Below are 25,813 nucleotides of genomic sequence, written 5' to 3' on the forward strand. Positions count from 1 at the left end.
ATCCTCTAATCCAGTTTATTTTCCTCAGCAGAAAATGGAACACGATAAAATTAAAGGAGAAAATAGGACAGAATTATGTTCTTGCTTTTTTATACATTTAACTAAATATGCCACTCTATGCTAGGGTGTAAGTAACTCAAACTGATATAAGGTTAAATAATTTTTTTTCTCTAAAAGGTACAGAAAGATATTCCATTTCTTCCATTTCTCATTAGCACTCAAAAAAAAAGGAACAAGTTTTTCAAAATATCAAAACAAGAACCAGCCAAGCTCCCTTTTTCCTTCGCTGTGTTCTCGTTGGAAAAGACGAGCGTGTGGGGGTGAGGGTGGGGGGAGAGGAGGTGATGGAGAGAAGAAGAAGAAACAATAACTTGTGCATGAGGGTTAGCATAGTTAAGTGGTGTCTGGTTATAAGGGCTCTCCACCTGAATCAACTTTTCTGAGGTTAATTTTCGAGGAAATCTACGGCTTCCATGTTTCTCAGCTCTCCAAATTGAAAAACCGTCACATACAATTCAACATCATCAAATTGCACTTTTCCTGTGATGCTGCAGAGTACATTTTATGAAGAAGATTCCGTACCTGTATTGAACAAATCACAACTTTTAATGCACGAACGACGTGTGCTAAATGCCAAACAAACGACAAAAATTAAAATTTGAAGAGAGAAAATGTCAGCTTCTGCAACGTCACAAACAAACAAACAAACAAAAAAAAAGTTGATTTGGGTAAGAACACCCCTTTAAGGAGAAGAAGGAAGAGAGAGGTGTGTAACTGAACAATATGCACAGCACAAAGTCCAAGCAGTGAGACTGTGTAGGCTGATTAGGAGCAGGGAGACAATGACAAACAAAGACAAAAAAAAAACGTATGAAAAAAAGGGGGAAACCACTCAATTTTAGAATTCACGTTATTTCTGCAGCCAAAAACCAGCTGAAGCATCGTTAGACACTGCAGACAGTTTGAATCTGTGATGTCAAGAGATGTACAACCTGGACAAGGGAATGCTGGGAGTCTAAAAGGGATAGTTTGGATTATCTGATTGTACAAGGTCATGCGTGCTATATCTAGAATGTTTTCACCACTTTTTCTTGCCGTCAGACAGCCTTTTCTGATGTGAAACAGTGATTATACGAGTCAAATACTGCTCTCTCTAAGCCAACCAAAGTCCATAGACAAAATCAGTAATTTTACCTCACATTACACAAGAGTTGCTGATCTACCGCTGCCTCAATCTGTACGTTTGCTTATGCTAGTGTGTGGCTTTAGTGTTTTAAGAGGATAGGTCGGATTCACCAAAGTCACACAATAACCAAAACAAACTAACTGATCGAGGCAGCAGCATGCAAGGTAAATATTACTAAAATGACAAATTTCGCCTATGGAGTTTGGTTGCTTTTGAGAAAGTGACATTTGGCTCATATAACCTGCCAGAAAAGGTGGTCTGACAGCAAAGTAAAGTGTTAAAAATTTGAGTTTTTTTGGATGGAATACATTTTGTTGCTGATCCTGTCTGCAGCAGCTCATTGCTTAGCTTCGGTGCCAGTTCTCCTGCTGCTCCTGCGGCATCTACTGTCGCTAGCACACTATCAGTAAGTACCTCACACAATCCCACTTCAAATAATCCAAACTATCCCTTTTAATGCACCTACATACACCTAAATAACTTCACCAAAGTTATTAGTTTCTGCCATGTTTTTATTTTTGCTTTAGGTGTATAAAGCCTCCAAGTTTGCCAGATTTTGGTTAATTTCCACTTGTGCTGCGTATCAACGTGACATCACCGATTTAAACTCTCTTCGATTTAGTGAACGCTCACTTGCAGAAATGATGCCCTGGGAGGCAATCAGTGTTTTTTTTTTTTTTTTTAAAGAGGAAAGAAATTATAACAGTAATAATAATTCAAGAATTATGTTTCAAAGAGATATCCCCGATCTGAAAATTAAATGACACCTAATCCTACCCACAAAACACAAAATAAGAAATAAATTATATAACAATTTAAAAGGGGAGTAAGTCATTTATGTATTCAGTTTATCACTCTTGACTGATCGTCTACGACTACAGAGACACTCTTCAGGTTTTTATAAATGAATACATGGTGTTTTGGCGAAGAACTCCTCCTTTGAATACAAAAATTCAGTCGCATTCCCCTTTATGTAAAACAACAGTACTACTCAGTAAATTGAAAAAGGGGAGGGAAAGAGGGAGAAGAGGATCTGCTACACAGAGGATTTATCCAAGTGTCCATTAGTGTGGTTTTTTTTATTTGTTTTGTTTTTTTATATTTATTTGTATTTTTATTTTTGTCAACAGTCCATGTGAGCAGAGGCAGGGATTGGCTGTATTGTCCTCCACGACACCGTGGTCAAGCAGTAAAAACAGAGCTAATCACCATGACGGCCACACGAAGAAGAAGAAGAAGAAAAAAAAAGAAAAATAATCAAACCATGACAGCGTCCTTGGACTGCCTCACATTACCACACTCAAACCTGCACAAATACACTGTTGCAGGTACCATGCACGAGCAAAACACACTTAGTGATGCTGCACATGGACCTAAATGTCGGTGGAAGAAAACAAAAAGAAGAAGAAGAAGAAGAAGAAGAAGAAGCAGAGGAAGGCGGGGTTACAGGTTTGATACTCCAACCCCGTGATGACGACCTGAGGAGTGGTCGTGGGATAGAGCTAGACCCCTCACCCGCGACCAAGAAATGGAAAAAATAATAAACGAAAACCTTGTCGTATGACAATCCAAACGGATCAGTTCAGCTGAACGCTACAACAGTTCATCTTCCGTAACTTCCTGTACTGAAAAAAAAAGGAGCGTGAGTGAAGAGGAGGAAACCGTGGCGAGTGCATGATGTTCGACTAACTGGATTTGTCTCTGCGGCGTCCTTCCTCTGAAGACTGGGGGTGTGGGGTTGGGGTTGGGTGGGGGTTGGGGGGGGCAGGTTGGGTTAAGGCTGTGTGTGTGAACATGCGATACTGAACGTGGCTCTGCAGAACAACCGCCAGGCCCCCTGTTGGCCCCCGAGCGGCCTCGTCCGGAGCCCCGAGTCCAAACAGACGCTCCACGCAGGAAATCAGGACGTCAACAGGGCGGCGTCGAGCTCAGATCCAGAATTTGTCGGGTCAGATGCAGGATGTTACGACCGTGCTACCTCTCCTCCTCCTCCTCCTCTTCCTCCTCCTCCTCTTCCCTCCCTCCCTCCCTCCCCCTCCCACCCCATTTGTCATTCCTCCCAGCTCTCCTTCCACCTCCTCCTCCTCCTCTTTGTTAAGCGCCTCATCTCTAACTGGATGGCTGGTCACGTCGTGGCCAATCAGGAGCACTCCTCCCCGATGCGTTGGCACGAGCGGCCCACCTTGCGGTCCAGCTTCACCATCTTGAGGACGGCCTCCTCGCGCCCGCGGCCCAGATGGTCGAACAGACAGTCGTGTTGCTCGGGTAGACGGTGGAGCATGCAGAATACGTAGCCTGGGAGGGAAGCAGAAAACACAGCCGTGAGGGAGGAAGTGACCCCAATAAACGCTCTGTTGTTCCCGATTTGGATGAGAAAATACATCCCATCGACGGCTTTACCTCGCCAACGCTTACTGCCAAACACAAACATAAAAAAACGGGCCTCTTACTGAGTTCTCCAACTGATTTGCACCACTTTCCTCATCCAATTTCAAGAGAATGTGACCAAAATAATAGGTAATTAAAAAAAATCAATTATGCTGAATGAAGTGCCGCTCTGACTATTGTCTTTATACACATTAGTGTGTTTGCCATATATGCCAATACATAAAGTGTGTCACGGGACACATGGAGTGAGGTCACATGGAGGACAGTCTCCCTCATTCATCATCACACAGCTTACCTGGCATTTATTTAAAAGCACTGTGATGCAGCACACTCACACCTGATACATGCAGGAATATTAAAGCCCCATCCATAATGATTTGACACCAATTAAACATTTACACTGGATTCTGCACACATCGAGATCCTTGTAATTTATTTTGAAAAACTTGAAAACATGTTAGAACTTTTGAAAAGTTTTTTTCTTTGCTTCATCAGTAATAAAAACACCCCAAGCATTTCATGTTCATACAAAATAAAGAAAAGCTTAAAAGTTTCGGGAAGCAGCATGAGTAGGAAACAAAGCAATGTACTGATGTGGACCGGATCAGCAGCAAAATGTATTTTAGCCACCTAAAAAATCTATTTAAATAACAGTGAAAGGGTGTACACTATATTTAGAATAATTTCACCACCTTACCTTGCTGTCTGACAGCCTTTTCTGACAGGAAACTGCTGTTATACAAGCCAAAATCTTCTTCTCTCCAAACCAACCCAACTCCATGGACAAAATCAGCAATTTTACACACAACACGAGAGTTGCTGGTCCAGTGCTGCCAAGATCAGTTTGGTTTTTTGTGTTATTGTGCGACTTTGCTGAATCCGAGCGAACCTTTTAAAACACCGAAGTCACACATTAACACAAAAACACTAAGTGATCGAAGCACTGGTAGAAAAGGAGCTCTCATGTTATGGTAGATAAAATGAGTGATTTTGCCAATGGAGTCTGGTGATTTTGGAGCAAGTGATATCTGACCTATATAACAGCAGTTTCCTGTTGAAAAACAGCAAAGCAAAGCAGCAAAAAATATTCTAAATGTACCACATAATTAACCTGATACTGATTTTTTCCAAAATCCATTCTGCTGCTGACCCTGTCCACAGCAGTACACTGCGCTGCCTCTGTGCTGGTACTCCTCTCTAATACTAACACTAATACTAATACTAATACTAATACTAATACTAATATTACCAGGTTAAAATGTTGTTCTTGATGGTTAGTGACTTTTTCATACGTTATATGTAACACTTATCTTAAACTAAGAATAAAAGCAGAGGCAGACACACCTGCTTTAGAGCTGTGGTTCATGTAGTTTCAGGTTTTCAGGTCAAACTAGAAACACCACAGTACCTGACTTTGTTGTTTGACACATTTTCAACCTCAGTGGGGGGAACTGAGTCGGTGAAATTAAAAGCAGTGGTATGAAGGTGGAAGTTAATGCAGCTTTAAACGCTGACACGTGTCGGTACTGACCACAGCGGCAGGAGCCCAGTTCCTGCTGCACCAGCTCTAGTTTGGTTTGGCAGCGATAGCAGCGCCGGCGGTTCTTCTGCTTGGGCGTCCCGCGGGCCTCCTCGCTGCCCCCCTCCTTCTCGTCCGTCCGTGGCCGTTTCTCTGGCGTCGCCTCGCTCTCTGAGCCCGACGCTGTAAAACAAGCGGCAGGTTTAGGAGTTGGCGCTAAAAGTGGGGCAGGTCACGCGGAGCTGCTGGCAGGAAGAGAAAGGCTGTGACTCTACCTGATTCTCGTGGACGTTTTGTGGGTGTGCAGAGTGTGCCTTGGGCTGTTTCTGTGGACGACACGCCTGCACATGGAAAATAAAAGAGACGTGTGAGGAGTCTTACTGAACAACAAACAGTCTTCCATATTAGCTCAACTTGTAAGTGAAGACAGATGACAGTATTTACTGTAAATGTCAAAGTAATCAGGACTCTTACATTGTTGATGTTACTCAGTAATGCTTGAGGCTTGAGTTAAAGGGTAAATTCACCCCTTTTATATGGATGTCCAGTCAGTGCTGATGATAAATGTCATCAATTGAAGCAATAAATTCATCTGTACCCACTATATTGATCAAGAAAACAGAGTTCTCCTGCTAGAGGAGCTGTGCCAGCAGTGCCTACATGTCCCACGATGCATTGAGTGCCCGCCTATCACAACTAGTGTTTTAACTTTGAAAAATATCAATATTTGATTCCAATGCTGGGACCACGGGGAATTTTAGATTTTGATTAGAAGATTAGAAACTAAATATTTTATTTATGTTATGTTGTGAATTCTTCACGTTCAGGCATGTATACTGAGAGACCTTAATCTTTAAATTTTATTTTGAAATTACGTGTTTGTTTCCGTTTCCTTCTCTATCCTCTCACAAGCTATGAGGTGTCGCACCGACTGTAAGCAAAGATTGTGGGTGCAGAAGTCGCTCTTGATCACAGCTGGGTATTGTTCAAAAAGTTCTTTCACAATACTTTTTTTTTTTCAATTTTATAAAATCCATTTTATGAAATGAAGATTGCAATATGGTCCAAATCTTAGCTTTCATTTTTTAGCTCCTTTTTACACACTCAAAGCAGTTTCATAACATTAAAATATAAACCTGTTCACCAAAATATTGGTTTGCTTCATCTCTTTTGTTCTATGTTTTGGCGCCTTGTGATTTTTCCACTTAAAGCAGATTTACAACATAAAAATAAATATCAGTCATTATATCCACAATACAGATGATTAGTTATTTATCAAAAATCTTAATATTTTGTGAAAGCACGAATAGCGATTGTTACATGTAACATTTTCAGTGCAGTTTATTTGTTTGAAATGAAGATTATGGGTTTAAAATTCAATATATTTGTCTTGACGTCCTTTGTTTCTAGAGCTGCAATGATTCATCTGTTTTTAAATTAATCAGCATCCATTTTGATAATTGATTAACTGTCAATGTTTTCAGATAAAAAGTCAAAACTCTGATTTCAGCTTCTTAAATGTAATTTTTTTTTTTTTTTTGCCAAACACTATTTGACATTTTCACCATTTTCTGACATTGTTAAACAAACGACTTAATCAATTAGTTGAGACAATAATTGACCGATTGACCGGCTTGTCTGGAATTTGAACCCGGGACTTCTTGCACCCTTACAATACTGTCATAATATCAATATTGAGGTATACTGTGATACTTACATACTTATATTTAGTCCATATTACACAGATCATATGTTTGCACTATTTGAGAATTTACGGTATATTATTTTAAAGAAAATGTATTTACTGAGATAACTATTGTATACAGCCCCAAAACATCGTTATCGCCCAGCCCTTGTTCCTACATGAATCTGCTCACAACACGAAGGTGTGTGGATTATCTTGAGTAACTCGGTCATGATTTTTGGGAAGAGACGCCACAAGTCACACCCAAAAAGAAATGTAGATGGATAAATAGCACCGCAGGCCAGGGGAAAAATATGCATTTTTGATATTTGGGTGAACTGTACCTTTAAGAAAGTTACAGTTTCAGAAATGGACTGAATAATAGTGATTTTGTAAGACTGTGTGCCGTACAGAGACGTACATGGTGAACATGCTGGGCATTCAGATGCTGTCAGTGAGCAACGTGTGCTCTCGACTGTCTATTGTTTATCTGTGTGTGGGGTCCAGTTGTACCATGTGTCACTTTGTACTGGGACATTACTATTGTTGTGGCTGTGTGTCAAAAATTCCCACAGACTGATTGCTGTGTGCGTCTTTATTGTGATTCTACTGCTGCGCTGATCTGAAGATAGAGGTCATGCCTACGCTTGTACGACATCACACAGTTGAGATCTATGAAGAAACACTGGTTTAGTCTCGAGCTCAGCGACCGAAGGGAGAATTTAAGCGTGAAATCATATTCTACCGACCCGCATCTCCTGTTTATCCTCCTCTGTCTCACTCGGTACTTTCCCACTGGGTTTAGACACAAAGAAGAGACAGTCCACTCTTCATCAACAGCTATTTGTTTGCCCTGATGTGGATCTCGCTGGTTTGTCCCATCTTACCTTCCCTCATGCTGGGAAACGTGGGCGAGGGCTCTTCGGTTGATGGCTGCTCAGAGCTAGAGGGCGGCGACGACAATAGGGATTGGCTACTGCTACTGCTCGTCTCGCTACTGAAAACTGGCGATTGGCTACTCCCAGTGCTTTGGATGGGCTTGGAGGTGCAGTCCTCCCCTGGCTGCTTCTTCTGGATGTCTGTGGTCAAGGACAGCGAGTAAGCGAGCAGAGAGAGAGAGAGAGAGAGAGAGAGAGAGAGAGAGAGAGAGAGAGAGAGAGAGAGATGTATATATAGGACAGGGAAAAAGACAGAGACGGAGGAGGAGAGGAAAAAGAGAGACGACACACAAACAAAGTCAAAACACTCAAATCCGGACTCCTGTGCCTGTTTATGGTGTGTCGTACAGAGACACAACCCAAACTTCCTGACCACGTCTGTAATAACACGTTATATGTAACAAGTGTGTAGAAAATATACTGCAGCTACCAGGCAGGCTAACATTATTGATATTTTTACATAATAAAGCTGTACTTTGCAAGACAATTATGTATAAATATGTATTTTTTTTACTCAAATTGAGTTGTTGGTGAATTCTGGTGCCTACAGGAAGCGATGAATTTAAAAAAAAGGAGCAAAAAGAGTCTGCTGAACAGCACTTGTGCAGGTTATATCTGCTGTCAAACTGCAATGATTATTTGATTAGTCACTCAGGAGAAAATTAGTTCCCAGCTATTTTGGTGATTGATAAATCATTTTGACAATTTTTCAAAACAAAATGTCAAATATTTGCTGCTTTTCTCTAACAGCAAATGAAGATTTTTGGGGTTTTGAGCTACTCCTTGGACAAAAGAAGCAATCTGAAGATGTCGCTTCGGACTCTGGGAAATGCATTTTTCACAGTTTTTGAGCTTTTATAGGCTTAATGATTAATCATGTAAGTAATGAAAATTAGTTAGTTGTGGATTAATTTAAGCAGGTCATGATTTCTAGAAAGACATACTGCTGCACCGCAAACTGAGTGTCAGTCCTATTATACTCAAAGGAGGGCAGACAGTTGTACAGCCGATGTCTACAAAACTCTGCAACTCACTAAAACAACACATGGATAAAGAGCACTAAAGGTAAGAGGTTAGAGGTGGAGTCACATGTCAGTGCAGATGAGCAGCTGGTGCGTTCAAGGAAGCTCCGACACCAGTGGATAATTAGCTGATTTAAGTGTTCAGTTCAATTCAGTTTTTTTGTTGGAAAATCAAACGACAGCATCAAATTGTCCTCAGCAAACCCGGACATCACGTAAAGGTTAATTTGAATTAGTAATAATTAGTTGATTAATTGATTAGTCAGTAAGTCAGCAAAAAAATAATTGCCAACATTCTGATTAATTAATTTCAGGAGCAATATGCAGCAGCTGCGTGTGCAAAAATAACTACTGCAGTCCAAACTGTGAGTTGGAGCTGAGACGGCATGTAAAATAGGTTGAAATCCTATTTAATACACAATCTATGGTTGAAGCACCCCAGAGCCCTGCAGGAGCGCAGGCCGAGCACAAGGCTGTAATTTAACAGTAACGAGCAACGAGGAGTCCCACTGAACGAAGCTGTAAGTCAATCAGCTGTTTATAACCGTCAGTTGTCTGTTCATGTAAAGTTAAGCCTGTTATCCTGAAAACAAAAGCCCACGGCTCTGAAAACACACTCTGGACTTTAGGTTGAGTGGATGCCTGCGTTGCTGCTCGCCAGGCTCCATTTGCTCAATTTAACAGTTATTAACATCTGTTCCCTCTAAGAGATTATTATTGATTTCTTATGACTCATCAGCAAACTTTCAGCATTAATTTGAAATCTGATTAATGTAAAACAGGCCAACTAAAACAGCCTGTTGTTCCAGCCTGGAAAAAAAGTTTCAAAGGAAGACACCACGTCCAGATAGCTGCTGTCAGGTTAGCAGGTATTTCAACTTCAACTTTCAACATGTCTTCTTGATCTCTGATGTCACAACATGGTTATTTTATGACTTATTACAGTAAATATATAACAGATTTTGGGTTGGACTGTTTTGCTGTCATCCGAGCAGTTTTAACCGATGACATCTGTCCAATGTCCCCAGAAATATCTTTGAAATACCTTTTCAAGTTCTGGATGTTCAGGTCTTCCAAGCACCGAATTCAAAACTTGTCCAAACCTGCTCTCAACCACAACATGACTACAAATTAACAAACTCAAACATGATTTGGAAAGAGAAAGACACGATCACCTTGGACGACTGAGCTGCACTCTGCAACGATAGTCTCGGACGGTATCGATCCATGAGGGTATTGTCTTCACTCTCTCGTCCCTCCGGGGAGGGTGAGGGAGGTCAGTCTAGATTTGAGTTTCTCCTCCACATGTGGACTAACCCACTTCTGCTCAGCCTCTATACCCATGTGTATCGAGTCTATTCTGAGCGTTCCTGCTGTCTGTGATGCTCGACTCAAAGCCGGGCCCTTAGGTCCTTGCTGTCTGCCATGCTCGCTGGTTGCCATGGTCACCGACAGGGCTGCAGTGCGCCCTCAACCCATCCTCCCAAACCAGACTGGAGGAGTCATTGAGAAAACTTAATGCGTTGCTTGACATTTTCAAACTTTAATTGGGCATTTTTCTTTGTCAGACACTTGTCACACTGTGGAGAATCAAACTTTATACATTTAAGGGGGTTTCATAACAAAATGCTGAATCGGGTAACGAGACTAACGCTGCGTCCACGTGGATTCAAGCTGATGGTAGACGGCAAACAGACAACACCTTCTGGACGACACAGGGAAAACAAGCAAACTAGAACTTCAAAGATTAATGAATTAATGAATTAGTGGTCAACTAGTAAATTAATTGCAAATAATTTTGATAATAGATTAATTGTTTTGAGTCATTTTTAAGAAAAAATGTATAAATCCTCTCTGATTTTACATTTTATGGACATAACAACTAATCAATTATTGACAATGAAAAATAATGATTAGTTGCAGCCCTAAAAAATAGTCTGAAAATGGAAGGATGGACAAATGAAACATGCACGGTTGCTATGGTGATGATCTATTGTTTGGAATGCAATAAAATATATTGAATGAAATTATTATGCGTCTATCATTTTATGTATTTTTCCAGTGATGCATACGGATATAAAAATGCAGCTTTTTCTTAATATTCTATTGCAAACTTTAAACGAACCTTAAACTCCCTCCACAACATGAGGTCATTCATTCCTGTCCGAATGGAAACGAACATGGAGCTACATAACATCCGACTGTAAATTCCATTGCAGAAGACAGAAAATATTATTTTATTATTATTTTCATTATCCATTCATTTGCTGATTTGATTTGAAGCCAAAGTGACGTCCCCTTTTGTCCAACCAACAGTCCAAAAGACTCTTCCAATTGCTATCATATAAATTACCAAAAATGCAGCAAATCCTCATATTTAAGAAGCTGGAACAATCAAATGTTTTGACATTTTAGTTGAAAAATGTTAAATCAATTATCAAAACTGTTGGCAAGAAAATATCTTTTCACCAGCTGAGTTGCAGCTGTAAAAGCAACAAGTTAAAAAAATTAACTAGACCTGCATGATATGGTAAATGATAATTATGATATGACATTTCTTCTGGAGAATAAGATCTGTAGGCCAGAGCATCTCTGCAGAACCACAGTACTTCATTACAAGGCTGTCACACAATTTTCCTGCACCAAACGACGCAGCTTCTGTGATTTCGATGCACTTGACCGTACTGTGATTTCAATAATATTGCAGTTAATGTGCAGTCCTCATTTTAACTTTGGACAGCAATACCATCTATCATTGCAAGCATTCTCTGCCAGCCTCAACTAATTTTACCACCCTGCTCTCATCCACTGATATGATATCCGGTTTTCCGTCTACCGTCTACTGAATCCATGTGAATGCAGCTCAACAGTCAATGGTGCGTTTTCCCTAATGCACAGCTGAGTCAGCTCTTAAAACACAGCTACTCTCTACGCCGCTTAATAGAACACTATCCCATTATTTCTTAATATAAGCAATTACCTTTCAACTAAACCCACTTCCTCCTCCAAATGGTGGACACGTCATTTTGAAGTGAGACTCTTTTTACTTGTCCTTCCATTTTCCAAGAATGAGTTCTAAGCATTGTTCGCATGCCTCCCCAGAACCAGCTGGCACACCTAACCTCAAGTTTCTGCTAGCCGTGTCTGTGAAAACAGCTCTGCATGCCAGGAGAACTCCTCACCTCTTCAGAGCTGCTTTTAATATGTGATTTATGTTGTGTATTATATATCTTAGATGTGCTTTAACTTATATTAAGTGTCTTTGAGTACTCAGGAAAACGCTCTGCAAAAAATGTATTGGTATTATAAAGAAGTTTAACTGTAAAAGCAAATGTGGAATGTTTTTTATACATGTGGCAAATAACCAGCTGTAAGAGTCTCTGTCTCTAAATTTATTATTCTCATAAGAATGCATCAGTTTGGTCCTTTGCATCAGCTAACAATTATACATTGTACAGGTGAATAACTGGATCAAATTGCTGCACAAGTGATTCTTTCCTGGTCTCAGATTTATGTGCTGATCAACTGACCCTTCGCTAAGCCCCTCCTGCAACAGCAACTGTCCAATCATAGATTAGCAACCACATCTAAGGCGGCACAGGCCTGTCAAGCTTTGGATTTCTCTTTATGTTGAAGCGGTGAGCATGAGGCTCTCAGAGTAGTGATACTCTGTTCCTGAGGCTGGACGCTGCTCTAACGTGTGCTGCAAATGTTAGCATGCCTGGCCGACTAATGCTAGCTTCCTAGCTGCAGTGACGTTAGCTCCAGCAAAACCTGTGTTGGTTAACTCCATGTTCTTCTGTAGGGGTTTGAGACAAAGACATGGCCCGGCGCAGACTCAAAGTGGACCGATAACAAAGCGTCTCTCTCTGGCTTGCTTACTTAGCTCAGTCAGGTTAGCTTGGCTCTTATCCCGGTGATGACTGCGGTTCGGCTGGTGTAGCTGGGTGACCGTCTCAGACTCTTGTGCACTAATATAGTCCCTGTGCTTTGTTTTCCCACATTAATGAGAGTATTTCTGTCATCTATCGCATATAATGATGTGTCCTATTTCACCATCCAGCCAATGCTTGCTAGACGTAAGCTAATTTTAGCCTCAGTCATTCAGCATTAACATTAATACACACAGCCGTAAAGTAACTTCACATATTTAACACAGTTTTACAGGGTTCTTGTATTAAAATGTGTCAGATGAGACACAGTCAGATCAGACCTCAAGCATTAGCATTAACTCACATTATCCAGCTTCACTTATGAAATCTGCACGTGAGAGTCATGATTTTAGCTGCTAAAATCCACACTCATCAGCTAGAAATGAGGCTGCTTTTGTTTACTTCTTTGTGGAACCAAAAACCCCATGTTTCAACAATTACTCCTAGTTCCAATGTTAAACCTGCCACCGTTATCACTGCATATGTGTAGTGGAGGTGTAGGTCTATAAATCTTTTTGTTTTCCTAGTATTTATATTTTTCTATCCATTTTGTTTATTCCATTCTTTGCTGTTCACTTTGGTTGCACGTCACAATGGTATCTGACATTTTGAAAAAACAACGTGGGACAAAACAGAGCTACATTTTAATCAGTCGTGATTTGGCAGGTGATTATCTGCCACCCTTGTTTAATTATTTCATGACAACTGTTTTCAGCAGCACATTTGTCAGGGGAAAAAAAGTAAACCATGAAGAAACCATGTGGTTATAATGATGAGTAAGCTATTAGTGGAAATCATTTAATTAGCAAGTTTAAAACCCCGGTGAGACACAGTTACACAGTACGGCAACCTTTTGCCATTTCAGCTGAACTTATCTTATCTTTCTTTGTCTCGGTCTCATGTCAGTTGCTCGAAACTCTTGTTTCAAGAAAAAGTGTGTATTGAGGAAAGACTTACCAGCAAAACATTTGGAGCAGAGATTCATGGTTTTACTGGACCTGAGGAGACAGGAGAGAAAATGAATGTTAGTGACCTTCAAAACAAGTGCAAAAACAAATCTCACTTTGTATTTATTTTTCTAAATCGTGGTTGTTGTTTTATTGATATTAATTTTGTTTCTTGGGGTTAATTTCAACCAATTCTTAATTTCTTATTGTGCAAATATCAGTCAAACCAAGTCAAGATAAATATTACTTAAACAGCTCAATATCACAAGTCGATCAAACTGAAAATGAAACAAAATTGTAAACCGTACAAAAATCAACACATGATTAACACTCTCTGACAAAACAAAGTTTATCTCTTGGTTAAATAATTTTGTTTTCCCCACAGATCAGATGCCGTCCTGAAACATGGCACTGCTTCCACAACAAACACTAGTAAGACCTTACCCTTTCTGCAATATCTCAAATGACAATTATATCACATCCAGAGCGTCAGCCATAACATCTTTCATAATCGCTCCTAATATTTCATCTCAGCCGCCCTCTTTTTGTTTGTCAGTTAGGCAATCGGGCCTTTGTGTCGATAAATTTGAGGCGGGAGGACGGGAAATCACCAAGCACGGGGGAAGCAAATGTCTGTCATGGGGACGCTGAAAATCACTTACAGAAGGAGCACAAAGATGTAATAAATCAGATTATTTTTACTGTTTTATTATTGTTAGGCCTGTTGATTTATCTCTTGTCAATTGAGTAATTGTTTCAGCAGCAATACTAGTCCATCTCCGGTTATATACTGGTGTAGATTACTGTGGATCCCTCTGCAGTAAAGCAATGAAAGATTTAGGTTGGGTTCAGCTCAAATCAACACTTGCTACCCTTCTAATATGATGACTTAATGTCTGTGTACAACACCACGATGTGCAAAACAGTGCACATATTTGTAAATGATAAATCTAAACCGTTAAGTCCGGAGGTGTCTCTTGATTAATCGGTTGGTTATTTAGTCTATAAAATGTCAGGAAAAGGTGAAAAGATTGATAGGCGTTTCCCTAAGCCCAAGATGAAATCAGAAAATACGTAAAATAAGTTTTTTTCCTGCTTATCACACTCAAAGGTGGGACACGTTTGTTGATAAAAATGGAAAGCCTTTTTTAACGCCAATACCTTTGTGTTGACTTTATTAATAAAAGAATCGTCCTAAATTGGTCTTATTCTATTTTATATTAATATTTTCTATCAAAGTTCAGCATTTTTTGACCCAGCTGTTTGTACCTGTTCACTGGTCACACTGGAAAGGGTTCAGGTTTTCCTTTATTGTTCTTGTCTTCACTTTACTATCAGGCTCTGTGTCCTTTTTGTTTTATATAAATAAATAAATGAGCCAGGAGAGTGAAGTGCAGAGAAATATTGCATAATCTGCATCAAGACAATGATCAACACATTAATTGATAATGAAAAGCATAGTTTGTTGCAGCCCTAACCCACGTCATTCTAACCAAACACCAGATAAAAGCATAAAGTAAAGCATAGAGTCTGAGATGTCCTAAAATGGCCACCGTACCTTTGAGCTTTTGGCTACTCTATACTTAAAAATGCTGTTGGCTGCCTTGAGGGCGAGGGGGTTGGATGTGTAATGGATGCAGGTTTCACTTACAGAGTCCCAGAGTTCTTTGTCAGTCACCTGTTTCAGTCATGGCTGCACAGTAAGCCAGCCTACTTAGAGAGTTTTCAACACAAACACAGTCATTTTAAAAAACGTTTTTACGATCTTACTGTGGCAGAGAACCACGGGGACAGAGGGAAACATTGTTATTACACAGTTTGTTAAGAAGAACAATACTAAATATTAAGCACATTCTAATATTTCCTGTGACCGTGAAGTTCAACAATCCATTTTAAAATTTAGATGCAACAATATATTAAATATTGTGATATTGCAGTAAAAAAAATGTCTCAATACCATACCGGACTGTGATGATGTCTACTGTGATATTACATAGTTAAAGGAACAATATGGAGCAATAAATTATTAATATAAGATCTACGGTTGAAGCGAGTTGTTTGACTTGTGGAAGCTCAGACAGGCTGTAGGAACACCGCAGGAACGCAAGACGAGCGAAACATCGTAAATTGACAACAACAAGTGACGACGAGTCCTCCACTGTGAGTTGATCAGCTGTTCATGACTGTCAGTTGTTTGTCGATGTAAAGTTCAGCCTGTTGTCCTGAAAACAAAATCCCACCGCTCTGAGAATACACACTCTGGAGTGGGTGTTCAGTGACCTCCTCACTGCCTGCCAAACTCCATTAATTTTATTGTTCAATGTAACCGTTATAAACACCTACTCCTTCTGCAAGATTATTAATGATTTTTTAAGACTCATAAACAGACACTTTCTCATTTGGCGAACATTCAGCATCAATTTAGACTCAAATTTAAATGAAACAGACAAACGATAGCAGTTATTAACACCTGGAATAGAGGATAACACAGGACAATTTGTGTCAATTTTTTGCACATGCTTTGGAGATGGCTGCTACTTTTATATTTTTTTTATTATGTTATAGAAGCAAAGCAAATGTTTGGGTTAAAAGAAAAAGTAATTTTATTTATCATCTAATAAAGGACATTTTTGCAAGCAGTTTTTTTGTTTCCTACTATCACTTAAAAATTTCTTTTGTTTTTTTTTTAATCGTGATATTACTGTAACTCCAGTTTCTGATATCGTTTCATCTCTATATTAAAGGCAAAATCAGTATGATTTGTCCGAGCTGTTCGTAAATGCAACAAAAAAAGATGCAAGGATGTCGAGGACAGATGTTTTGGGTTGGTAAAGAATCCTGAGCAGCAAAATAATGCGAAAAATAAGAGCATACAGACAGGAGGAAGACACAGATACCACCATACACTTCTACTCTGTCATGTTTTAAAGTAAATGTGTTTATACAAGTCTATATATTGTGTTTTTTTTTAGGGAAATGTTGCATGTTACACCTTTAAGACCCTCTATAAGATAACAGGCATTTATCAACTGGTGAACCTCTGCTGATTTCAATCTTTAAACATTTGGGAAATGTACTCGTCTGTCTCCCGGTTCTTGGTGGTACCTCTTCCTACAGGTACTTCACGTCTTTCCCCTCCCCTTCTGGACTTCTCTTTAACGTCCACCGCACCACAATGCAGCCGTTTCTGTCAGCTGTGAGCGCCGTCAGCGGTACAGAGGCTGGAACTCCGTGGGGTTTTCACATCATTGTTCCTGCAGGAGCTATGTGACTAATGCAGCAGGACGAGCCCGCCCTGCACGCGTCGTGTGTGCCCCCGCCAAGGAGCTGACGTTTTTCACCTGTTACAGTCACTGTGCCGGTTTGTCACTGAGATATCTCATCATCTATAAATGGATTTACAAAGAAATTTGGTAAAGAGACAGGCCTTGGGCAAAGAAACAATTGATCAGACTGACCCCAATCTGTCATTATCATATTTTGCTATTATTATACTACTGGAGATACAAAATAGAAAGATGCTTCTACTATTTTGTCCACCAGCATTTGCAAATGAGACAGAACATTAGGAACTATAATGCAAGATAGAGCTGCAACAATCAATTAATTCATAATTGATCAATTGCCAACTATTTTAGGGCTGATCAATTGCTTTGAGTACGAAAAAAGGCCCAAATTCTCTGATTTCAGCTTCTCAAATGTGAATAATTTCTGTTTTTAAACTCCTCTATGACAGCAAACTGAATATCTTTGAAAGACATTTGAGGACATCGATTTCAGCTTCAGGTGGACATTTTTCACCATTTTATGACATTTTGTGAACAAAACAACTAACCGATTAATCAAGAAAATAAATAAAAAATAAGAATTTAAGACATTTAAGTCAATTATGATCAATTATTTGATTCATCAAATTCATCGACTACAGCCTCATGAAATGCCAGAGAGCTGAATCAACAAACGGACAGAATGTCAACAAAAGCTGAACATGACAACTGCAACGATTAGTCGATTAATCAATTAGTTGTCAACTATTGAAGAATCACTAAGAATTTTATATATTCATTTGTTTTGAGTTGTTTTTTTTTTTTAAATGTCCATTTGAGCTTCTCAAATGTGAATATTTTTGCCATCTTTAGTCCCCAGTGACAGAGAAATGAATAAATTTGGTTTCAAGGGTCAACAATAAGGATTACCTGTTTGTCTGGGTCTAGTAAAATGCCAAGTCAGACAAGTAAATCAGGCAGATCATTTGCCAAAATGGGCAAGTGGTAAAAATTAATTTAACTATGCAGCTATTTTGATAATCAATTTAAGTATTTTTTCATGCAAAAATGATGTTTTCAGCCTTTCAAATATATAGATTTCCCACTTCTTTTTCTTTACTATCACATTTAAATTAATATGTTTGGATTTTTGACAAAACAAGACATTTAAAGACATCATGTTGGACTCTGAAAAACTGTAATGGACATTTTATACATGTTTCAGTACTCGATTAAGCACGACAATTAGCTTTAATCTTTGTTGTTAATTAATAATAGCTAATAAATCAAACAATTTGTACAGGGGAAAGTAAAAATTGACTCTGGACAAGTAGATTTCTGATTCAGTTGCCTGTCCAGGCAAGTTGAACAAAACAAGACATCTGAGGACGTCATTTTGGACTTTGGGAAACACGCCCTGAACAGTATTGGAAATGAATAAACTGAGTGGAAAAGCTGACAGTCTTGCAGAGTCAATGAGCCCAGCTGTATTTACGGCTGATGATGTTAGTGTCCACTGTAGCCATTTCATTGTACTGACGCCGTTTTTCAAAACTTGACCTCACTATATAAAATGACCTCTCGTGACCTCTGGGATAATCACAGCCTCGTGAAACTTTACGACCACAAACTACAGACCTGAGGCGTTCAGAGGAGATGGATGTCCTTCCTGGCTTTACTGACGATAAGGGGTTTTCTGTGCAATCCCCAGAACAACGGTGCTCACCAAACAGTCGCCGAAAAATGTAATTCTTGCAGAAATGTTCACAAGTTTTTGATACAAAATCGCAGCATGAATTTTTCTGTGGTGTTCCTCAAGGTCTTGGTATTTTGGAGGGGATTTTTGACCTTTTTTTTTTTTGCCCATCATCCTCCAATACAGGAAACAGTCCAACTTAGAAACTCTATGGGAATATTTGATTCAGCTGACAGCAAAAGTGCTATAACTAAGTCAGACCTCTTGTTGAGGTGTTTAAAATACACCTGGTTCATCTGATATAAGCAGCGTGCAGAGCAGAAAAAAAACAAAACAAACACAGATAAGACTGCACAGAAAACAAGCCATTAACCTTCAAACCCTGGAAAAGGACTGAACTGGAGCAGCAAGTATTTGCAGTATTTCTCCAACTCTCCCTGACATATTAGCTAGTTGTTTAAAAAGCCATGCTGGAATACTGTACATCAGCCGACATAACTTTAAAAAAATCAGTGTCACTGTTACACATCATGTCGACCAGGGAGCGGTGAAAGATGGCCGACCTCCAACTGATTAATCAGGCCTATTATCTGGTATTTTGAGATAATCCGCAATGACGGATACAAGGCCAATAAACAAAAAATGTGTGCAGGCAGCCTTGCAAGCGAGGCTGCTGTGGCTAAGTGTTCGCGCTCCACCCTGTGAGTTTTGGAAAGTTTGGTGAAAAAGTTAGTATTGTGCCCAGTAGTAAAACTGTTGTGCATCTTGCTGTGAACATTTGCCTCAATTTCTTCTTTCTGTTTCTTCTGCACCAAGCAACTTATCGAAAATAATGGATAGTTTAATCAACAATGAAAATAACTGCTAGTTGAAGCCAAAGTCTCCATCCTAAATGACAGAAAATCTAATCTAAAAATAAATAAAACATCATTACTGGCTAGAGTCAAATTTATGTTATATTATTCCTCAGTCTCCCTTAAGTACCTGTCACGTTCTCACAGCATGACCCAATGCATTTTTCTATTTCATTAATTGATTAAAAAATCTTTAGCTGAGAAGACTTACTCTTGTTCTTTCAATAAACTTGAATCTTTCAGTTTTAGACACTCATTTCAAAAACTGGTCACAGTAAGCTGTGATCCTTATTTGTCATTATTTGGGTGCCTGAAAGTCAAATGGTTTTAATTAAAAATATCATAATATTAACCATTATTCATTGCACTTTTTTAAATCCAATTTCCTAAACACAAAGATTTAAGTTAATCTAGGTTGTGGTTCTTTAATAACCAAATCAAATTCATCCTGTATGAAAATAAATAAAAAATAGTCAAATATATGGTACTGTTAGACTTTAGAGTATCAGTTGGGCTACTGCTAATCTACCTTAAAACTTTCACTCAATGTCACATAATAGTCTACTAATAACGCTCATAAACTCCGCAGGCAACCATTCCAATCAGGTGATTACCTTGACACAGTTCAGATTAAAGGGACAGTTCACCCTAAAATCAAAACTACATATTTTCCTCCAGCCTGTAGTGCCACTTATCAATCTAGAGTTTTTTTTCAGAGATGTCTGCCAACTCTTCAGTGTAATTGGACTAAATGGCACTCAGCTCATGGAGCTCAAAGCACAAAAAATACATATATTTGAAATTTTCAAAACCAGTGTTTCGAAAAATCATGACCTGGTTCCTCAAGTTAATCCTCAGAGCTTGCTTCAGATTACTTTGAGCAACCAGGTTATGATTTTTGCAAAGAAACGCTGCATTTTTTAGACTCTTTGAGCACCACAAGCTGAGTGACATGTAGTCCCATTATACTGGAGAGAAGGCAAACATCTCTAGGGCTGATACCTCCAAAACTCTGCAACTCACATCAAAACAATCTAGATGGATAAACAGTACTACAGGCCAGGGGAAAAATATGCGTTTTTGATTTTGGGGTGAACTGTTCCTTTAAAAAAGAAGCACTAGAAAACAAAATGTGTAGTCTCTGACTGGAATTAAAACCTGAATATGGTCACGTAACATTTTATACACACATGGTATTTGCGGCTTTTGAAAAATGAAATGAATTAAAATCTTTGTGGTAACTTTTGAGACTGCAAACTAAAAACACGTATTAGTGTTCACACTCTGAGTCAGACTTAATGTTAAAGGAACCATAATAGTGCTTAAACCACAAAAAAAAGACTGCATTTAGTGTTGGGATAAGCATGTCATTGTAATTAACAGGCTAAGGGGGCCACAGTCCACACTGTAAAATGCTAAATGTGACCTTATTCAAGACATTTTAAAGAGGCCTCGCGTTTCAGCGACATGTGTGAAGAGCCTGTGTGGGACAGGACAGTCAGCAGCCCCAGGCCAGGTGTTATTCTAAGCTGAAGCAGACAGGGCCGTAAACACACAAAGCTGCCATTTGTGTCACCTGACATTGACAGGTGGGTTACTGGTTCCACTTTGCTCACTGGATGCCGCAAAATGAAGGCACTCGGCGGATGGGGGCTTGAGGGAGGGTGCTGGTAACCAAATGACAAGTCATATGACGACGATCTGTAGTGAGAATACCTCCAAACAGGAGGGGCAGTTGTTTTACTGGTTGTATTTCACACAACAGTAGCAGGTTGGCACATCAAAATCACTATAATCCAAGTATTACAGGAGTGTCTCTGGGGGTCAGCCATCAGATGACAGTAGTCTTATCTAAAGGTGTTTTTTCCTCTGCTGGTTTGTAAAAATGCAAATCCCTTTATGAAGCAGACAACTTTGGGCATAGATTTTACATCAATTGCTGCCAAATTGGCCAGTTTTCTGGTCGGATCTGCAGTTTCTCACTCTCAAGTCTAGCCTAGTGTAGAACATAAACACAAATCACATGTTTACATTTCTTACGTTTCACCATCACGTTGGTTCAGTGATAAGGAACGTAAACCCTGGTCTGACACAATTGTTACAGGCTATTAAATATCAAGAACTGGGTTTTAACGCTGTGATTATTCACCCGTCAGCATTGACTCATAATGTTTCAAGAGAAAGGGGAAAAATGTGCAAGGCCAAATCTAGAGCCAGTGCTTTCTGTGCAAACATGGCGGTGCAACATGGTGGCCTCCATGGAAAGGGCTCATTCTAAGGTAACGAAGACACGATGAATCTTATTTTCAGGTGATTATACACTAATGAAAACATACTTGCTTACATTTTCTGTCGATTAACCTCAATTTAAGTTGGTATACTATCAAGACTTGTTGCAGCTTACCCTGTAAGAAAAAATGCATTTGAACTGTTCCTTTATTTTTCTATATTTCCAGGGCAGAGGGCCGGAATGTTAAAAAAGTTTTATAGTTGCATTGTAGCTTCCTATCCAAATTAAAGTGCACTTGTGAACACCACGTAGGGATCAGTTAAGTACCTCTGATTCTGACTGTTGTTTTATTACTATGTCACAATGAAAATTATGATGAACGACAACACTGCTGCTATTGTTCATGATCACTTGCATTATTATTCATTTTAGATAATATGTGGACGATTTTTTGAAATCAATTAGGGATGGTTTTGAGCAATTATTGGACTGGAAAACATCAAACCAATCTGGCAACACTGAAACATTAGTCTTATCTTGATATTTTCCTTCTGCCGTTGCTTTGGAACAACTTAGATCCCTTTCAGAAGCATATTTGAGAGTTAAATCAATTTAAACGTTAGATTTATTCATTTATTCTGGAAAAGTAATGCACAATGGGTTTACTGTAGGTCTTTTTTCTGCTCTCGCTGGAAACCAAAACAATAAGGTGGAAGACACTAAAAAGCATTTTTTCCACTATAAGCAACACCTTTCAGATTACACATTTGTATTACTGTTTAGCTCAGATTAGCCAACATGTTCTCAGTTTTCTATCTGTTTGGCTTAATTCTGAGCAATTATTAGGCAACATCAAACCAATCTGGAGAAACAGTGTGTGTATGTCAGCAATACGAGGACAGTAGTGTTTTTTTCTGCTACTTTAGAACAACTAAGATTCCTTTAAGCAACATGTTTGAGTGTTAAATCGATTTAAAGGTTAGATTTAATCTTTTTTTTATTTGAAATGACAAAATTGTGACATAATCGCCTCACAAAGCCGATATTGCTACCATATTACAAAAGAGTTGGCCGTTTACACGTGAAGCAGATACAGTAGTAGATTAGCATTCATTTGCAGTCATGTTTCAGACGACCCACTGACCTGAGGACCAATATTCACCCTGCTTTTATCTCAAATTTGGCCCCCGCCAACTATGGAGGGATATGTCTGGCTCTTTAGCAGCAAAACACTTCACTATGTTCACCAGCTGGTCACCAAATTTGTCTGATTTTGTGGCACTGCAAAGGTTGTGGACAACATGTTCATCAGAAGTTTTATCTGACACAAAAACAATGCAACTATTGAAATGGAAAACATCAAACTAATCTATTAACACAGTGTGTCTATGGTGGTCAGCAATAACCTAAGTCTTTGTATGTTTTTTTCTGCTGCTTTGAAACAACTTATATCCATTTAAGAAGCAGATATGCATGTTTGAGTGTCGCTACATCGATTAAAAGGTTAGACGTAGATGTCACTTCTACAAAAAGCAGACACAGAGCTTGAATAGCATGTATTTGTAATCACCTTTCAGGCAACCTAATGAACGATATTCGCTCAAATTTGGTCTCCACCTGGCTTTTAGCTGCTCAATATGTTGCTATGTTCAGCAGCTAGTTGCTCTATTTGTCTGTCTGCTTTTTGGTACTGGAAATGTAGTGCACAAAAGGGTTCACTGGAGGTTTTTTCCTCAAAAAATGAGCTGAAAGACACCAAAAAGCTCAGAAGAGAGGTCTGTCAGAGTCATAAGGTTATCTGTCCCGCTATTAATATAAAACTGTATGTGGCCAATGAACTAAAATGAGTTTGACGCCACTGGATTACAGGTTCAGTCCAAGTCCAATATTCACTCTTCTTTTGGCTCTGTTTTGGTCTCCACCCACTCCTGAGGGATATATCTGGCTCTTTATCTGCTGAACGCTCCACCATGTTCACCAGCTAGTCTTTTAAAAGTGTCTGTCTGCTTTTAGGTACTAGAAAGGAAGCATATAATGGATTTATTGGCGGGTTTTCTCTGAAAACTGCCTGCGGTTGCAAATTTGTATTTTCACTGCAACAGCAACCTCCATGTTTGCAGCATTACATCAGATAAAATCATTTCTGTTATATGAGCTGTCCCCTTATTTTTCCAGTATTCTAATGCAAAGGGCAGAAATTGTTGCATCGTAGCTTCCCATCTGCATTTTAGCACATTTGCGAACACTTGAATTGATGTTTTATGATTATGTCATACTGAAAAAGTGTGACAAACCAAAGTGTTGTTACTATTGTTCATTATTTTGCTTGTTTTACTGGTGCATTTAAGCACATTTTGAGCAACTAGGGCAGAAAAACATCAAACTAATATGGTATCACAGTGAGTCTACGGTGGTCAGTAACAAGATGACAGCTGTGTTATCTTAGTATGTTTTTTTCTGCTGCTTTGAATGATTATGCATCCCTTTAAAGAAGCAGCCAGTCATGCTTAAGAGTCGTTGTAACATTGATTTAAAGGTTAATGTTAGATGTAGTCATTTTTCCTATGGGGTAACACAGGAGACATCAGTGAATCACATCCGGTATGCAACACACATCCACCACTTGACAAGACCGACTGTAAAAAACGAAAAAAAGGTGCAAAATAACTCAGAAACTGGTTCACCAGCACTGCTCGGTTTGAGGATTCAACGACATGGACGTGTTAAAGGTTTTATTTGGAAATATCTTCGAGGGGATTCAAGAAAACAAGGCAGGTTTAAAAGGAACCTGCTGGCAATAAATCATGTTATATCTCGGGTACGTCATCTCCTGGTTTACAAAATTGCCTTAAAAACACGATATAGCACGATTGAGAATAACAGCCAGGGTTTCAAACGACGAAAGTGGGTTTATAAACTTAGAAAAGAGCTGAAATTCATGTCGTTTTCAAGCGAGGAGGTTTATTTATTAGCCAACTTCCCAACCCCCCACCCTCGGCCTGTACAACAGAACAACAACAATGGGTTTGGACTAGTTGAACCCGTTCAGCATATTTCACCCCTTTCACTTCAAGGTAGCTGGTTTAATCTAGTTTATATAAGGTTTAAACTCTTACCCCCAAAATCCACAGGGACACCGGGGAGGTAGACTCGGAGGTTTGCTTCGTTCACTTGTGTCTCCCATGACTTCCAACAAAAAAAAAAAAACGATATGGAAACGCGAGGCTGGGGATGAGTCCGGGGCCTGGTCGTTCAATGAGGAAAAAAACGATCCAACATTCAAGTTAGACAAAAAGATACACGTCCTCGGTTTTTAAAGTCCACAAGTCGGTGGGAAAAGGTGGCGAAGTTGGCCCGTTTCGGCCACAAAAACCTTCCGTTGAGTCAAACAAAACGGCTCAGTTTGAACTGGAATAATTGAACGGCACTCAAAGCAATCAGCTGGACGTTCGGACGTTACGACCGACAAACAAAAAGAGGGGGGCGTCCCGGTGTATCACTCGACACCAAACAGCGTCGAAAAAGCGCTAGTTGTCCTCAAACACGGATTAAAAACAATTACTGCGACGTTAAATACACGACAGGGTCGGAGAAAAGCAAAAATAAAGAGACTGAGTAAGGCCTTCCCCTCTTATCAGTTCATGACCACCCCTATTCACACGTCGCTGGTACGAAGTATGCTGGGCCCGGAAACGCGTCCATCAAACCAGAAATGTCAATATTGCCCAACGAAATGAAGGCAAAACAGAGGCACAAACTGACACGTAAACGCACCATTTGACGACTAAATCCCAATAAAAAATCATAAAGTAAAAACTGCAATCGCCGTATTCACTTAAAATGAGTACGGAGACAGAATGTGAGAGCGTTTGACTGGCTTTGATCACCATAATCCGTTTTACCCGATTACAGTGAAGACTTAGCTCTGTAATACATTTGTAATTAAAAGGAAATAAAATCAACTCGAAACAGGATTTCATCACACCATTATCAGTGTTATCAAATAGCGTGGCAGACATTTAATATACCTGTTTGTGAGCTGAGAAAGGTCTTGAGACAGTACTTTGCACTAAAATGTGTTTATGAAATGCTGATTTTACAAAGATAATAGCATCTGTAGGTGCTTCTGTTAAAGGGTAGCTCACCTGAAA

At 39.3% G+C, this 25,813-nt stretch overlaps 1 protein-coding gene across 3 annotated transcripts; it reads right to left on the reverse strand.

Annotated features, from left to right (window-relative positions):
* Window position 1: 1 nt before the first annotated feature.
* On the reverse strand, window positions 2-25,333 carry LOC146314776 (AN1-type zinc finger protein 3-like). 3 transcript variants are annotated; one of them, XM_084736944.1, is made up of 7 exons: window positions 24,779-25,333; window positions 15,268-15,326; window positions 13,627-13,667; window positions 7,665-7,856; window positions 5,369-5,434; window positions 5,106-5,276; window positions 2-3,481 (listed from the first exon to the last, which is right to left on the reverse strand). In XM_084736944.1, exons 3-7 carry the CDS (start codon window positions 13,652-13,654, stop codon window positions 3,327-3,329), a joined length of 612 nt encoding a protein of 203 aa, XP_084593070.1. In that variant the 5' UTR covers window positions 13,655-13,667; window positions 15,268-15,326; window positions 24,779-25,333; the 3' UTR covers window positions 2-3,326. The 3 variants fall into 3 exon arrangements, with proteins under 3 accessions (XP_084593070.1, XP_084593072.1, XP_084593069.1); XM_084736946.1 differs by having other exon boundaries at window positions 15,268-15,329; XM_084736943.1 differs by lacking the exon at window positions 15,268-15,326.
* Between the last annotated feature and the right edge of the window lie 480 nt (window positions 25,334-25,813).

Source organism: Lutjanus erythropterus, chromosome 15 (assembly GCF_056507025.1).
Source record: "Lutjanus erythropterus isolate fLutEry1 chromosome 15, fLutEry1.hap2, whole genome shotgun sequence".
Taxonomy (NCBI): domain Eukaryota; kingdom Metazoa; phylum Chordata; class Actinopteri; order Lutjaniformes; family Lutjanidae; genus Lutjanus; species Lutjanus erythropterus.

What these genes read in the sequence shown, in the direction of transcription:
- LOC146314776 (XM_084736943.1), bottom strand. Translation starts at nt 24,846, where the DNA reads ATGGGAGACACAAGTGAACGAAGCAAACCTCCGAGTCTACCTCCCCGG. An exon ending in GTTTCCCAGCATGAGGGAAG is followed by an intron (nt 5,435 to 7,664) that starts GTAAGATGGGAC and finishes TTCCATGTGCAG; the next exon opens with GCGTGTCGTCCACAGAAACA. An exon ending in ACTGGGCTCCTGCCGCTGTG is followed by an intron (nt 3,482 to 5,105) that starts GTCAGTACCGAC and finishes CTTCCCTCCCAG; the next exon opens with GCTACGTATTCTGCATGCTC.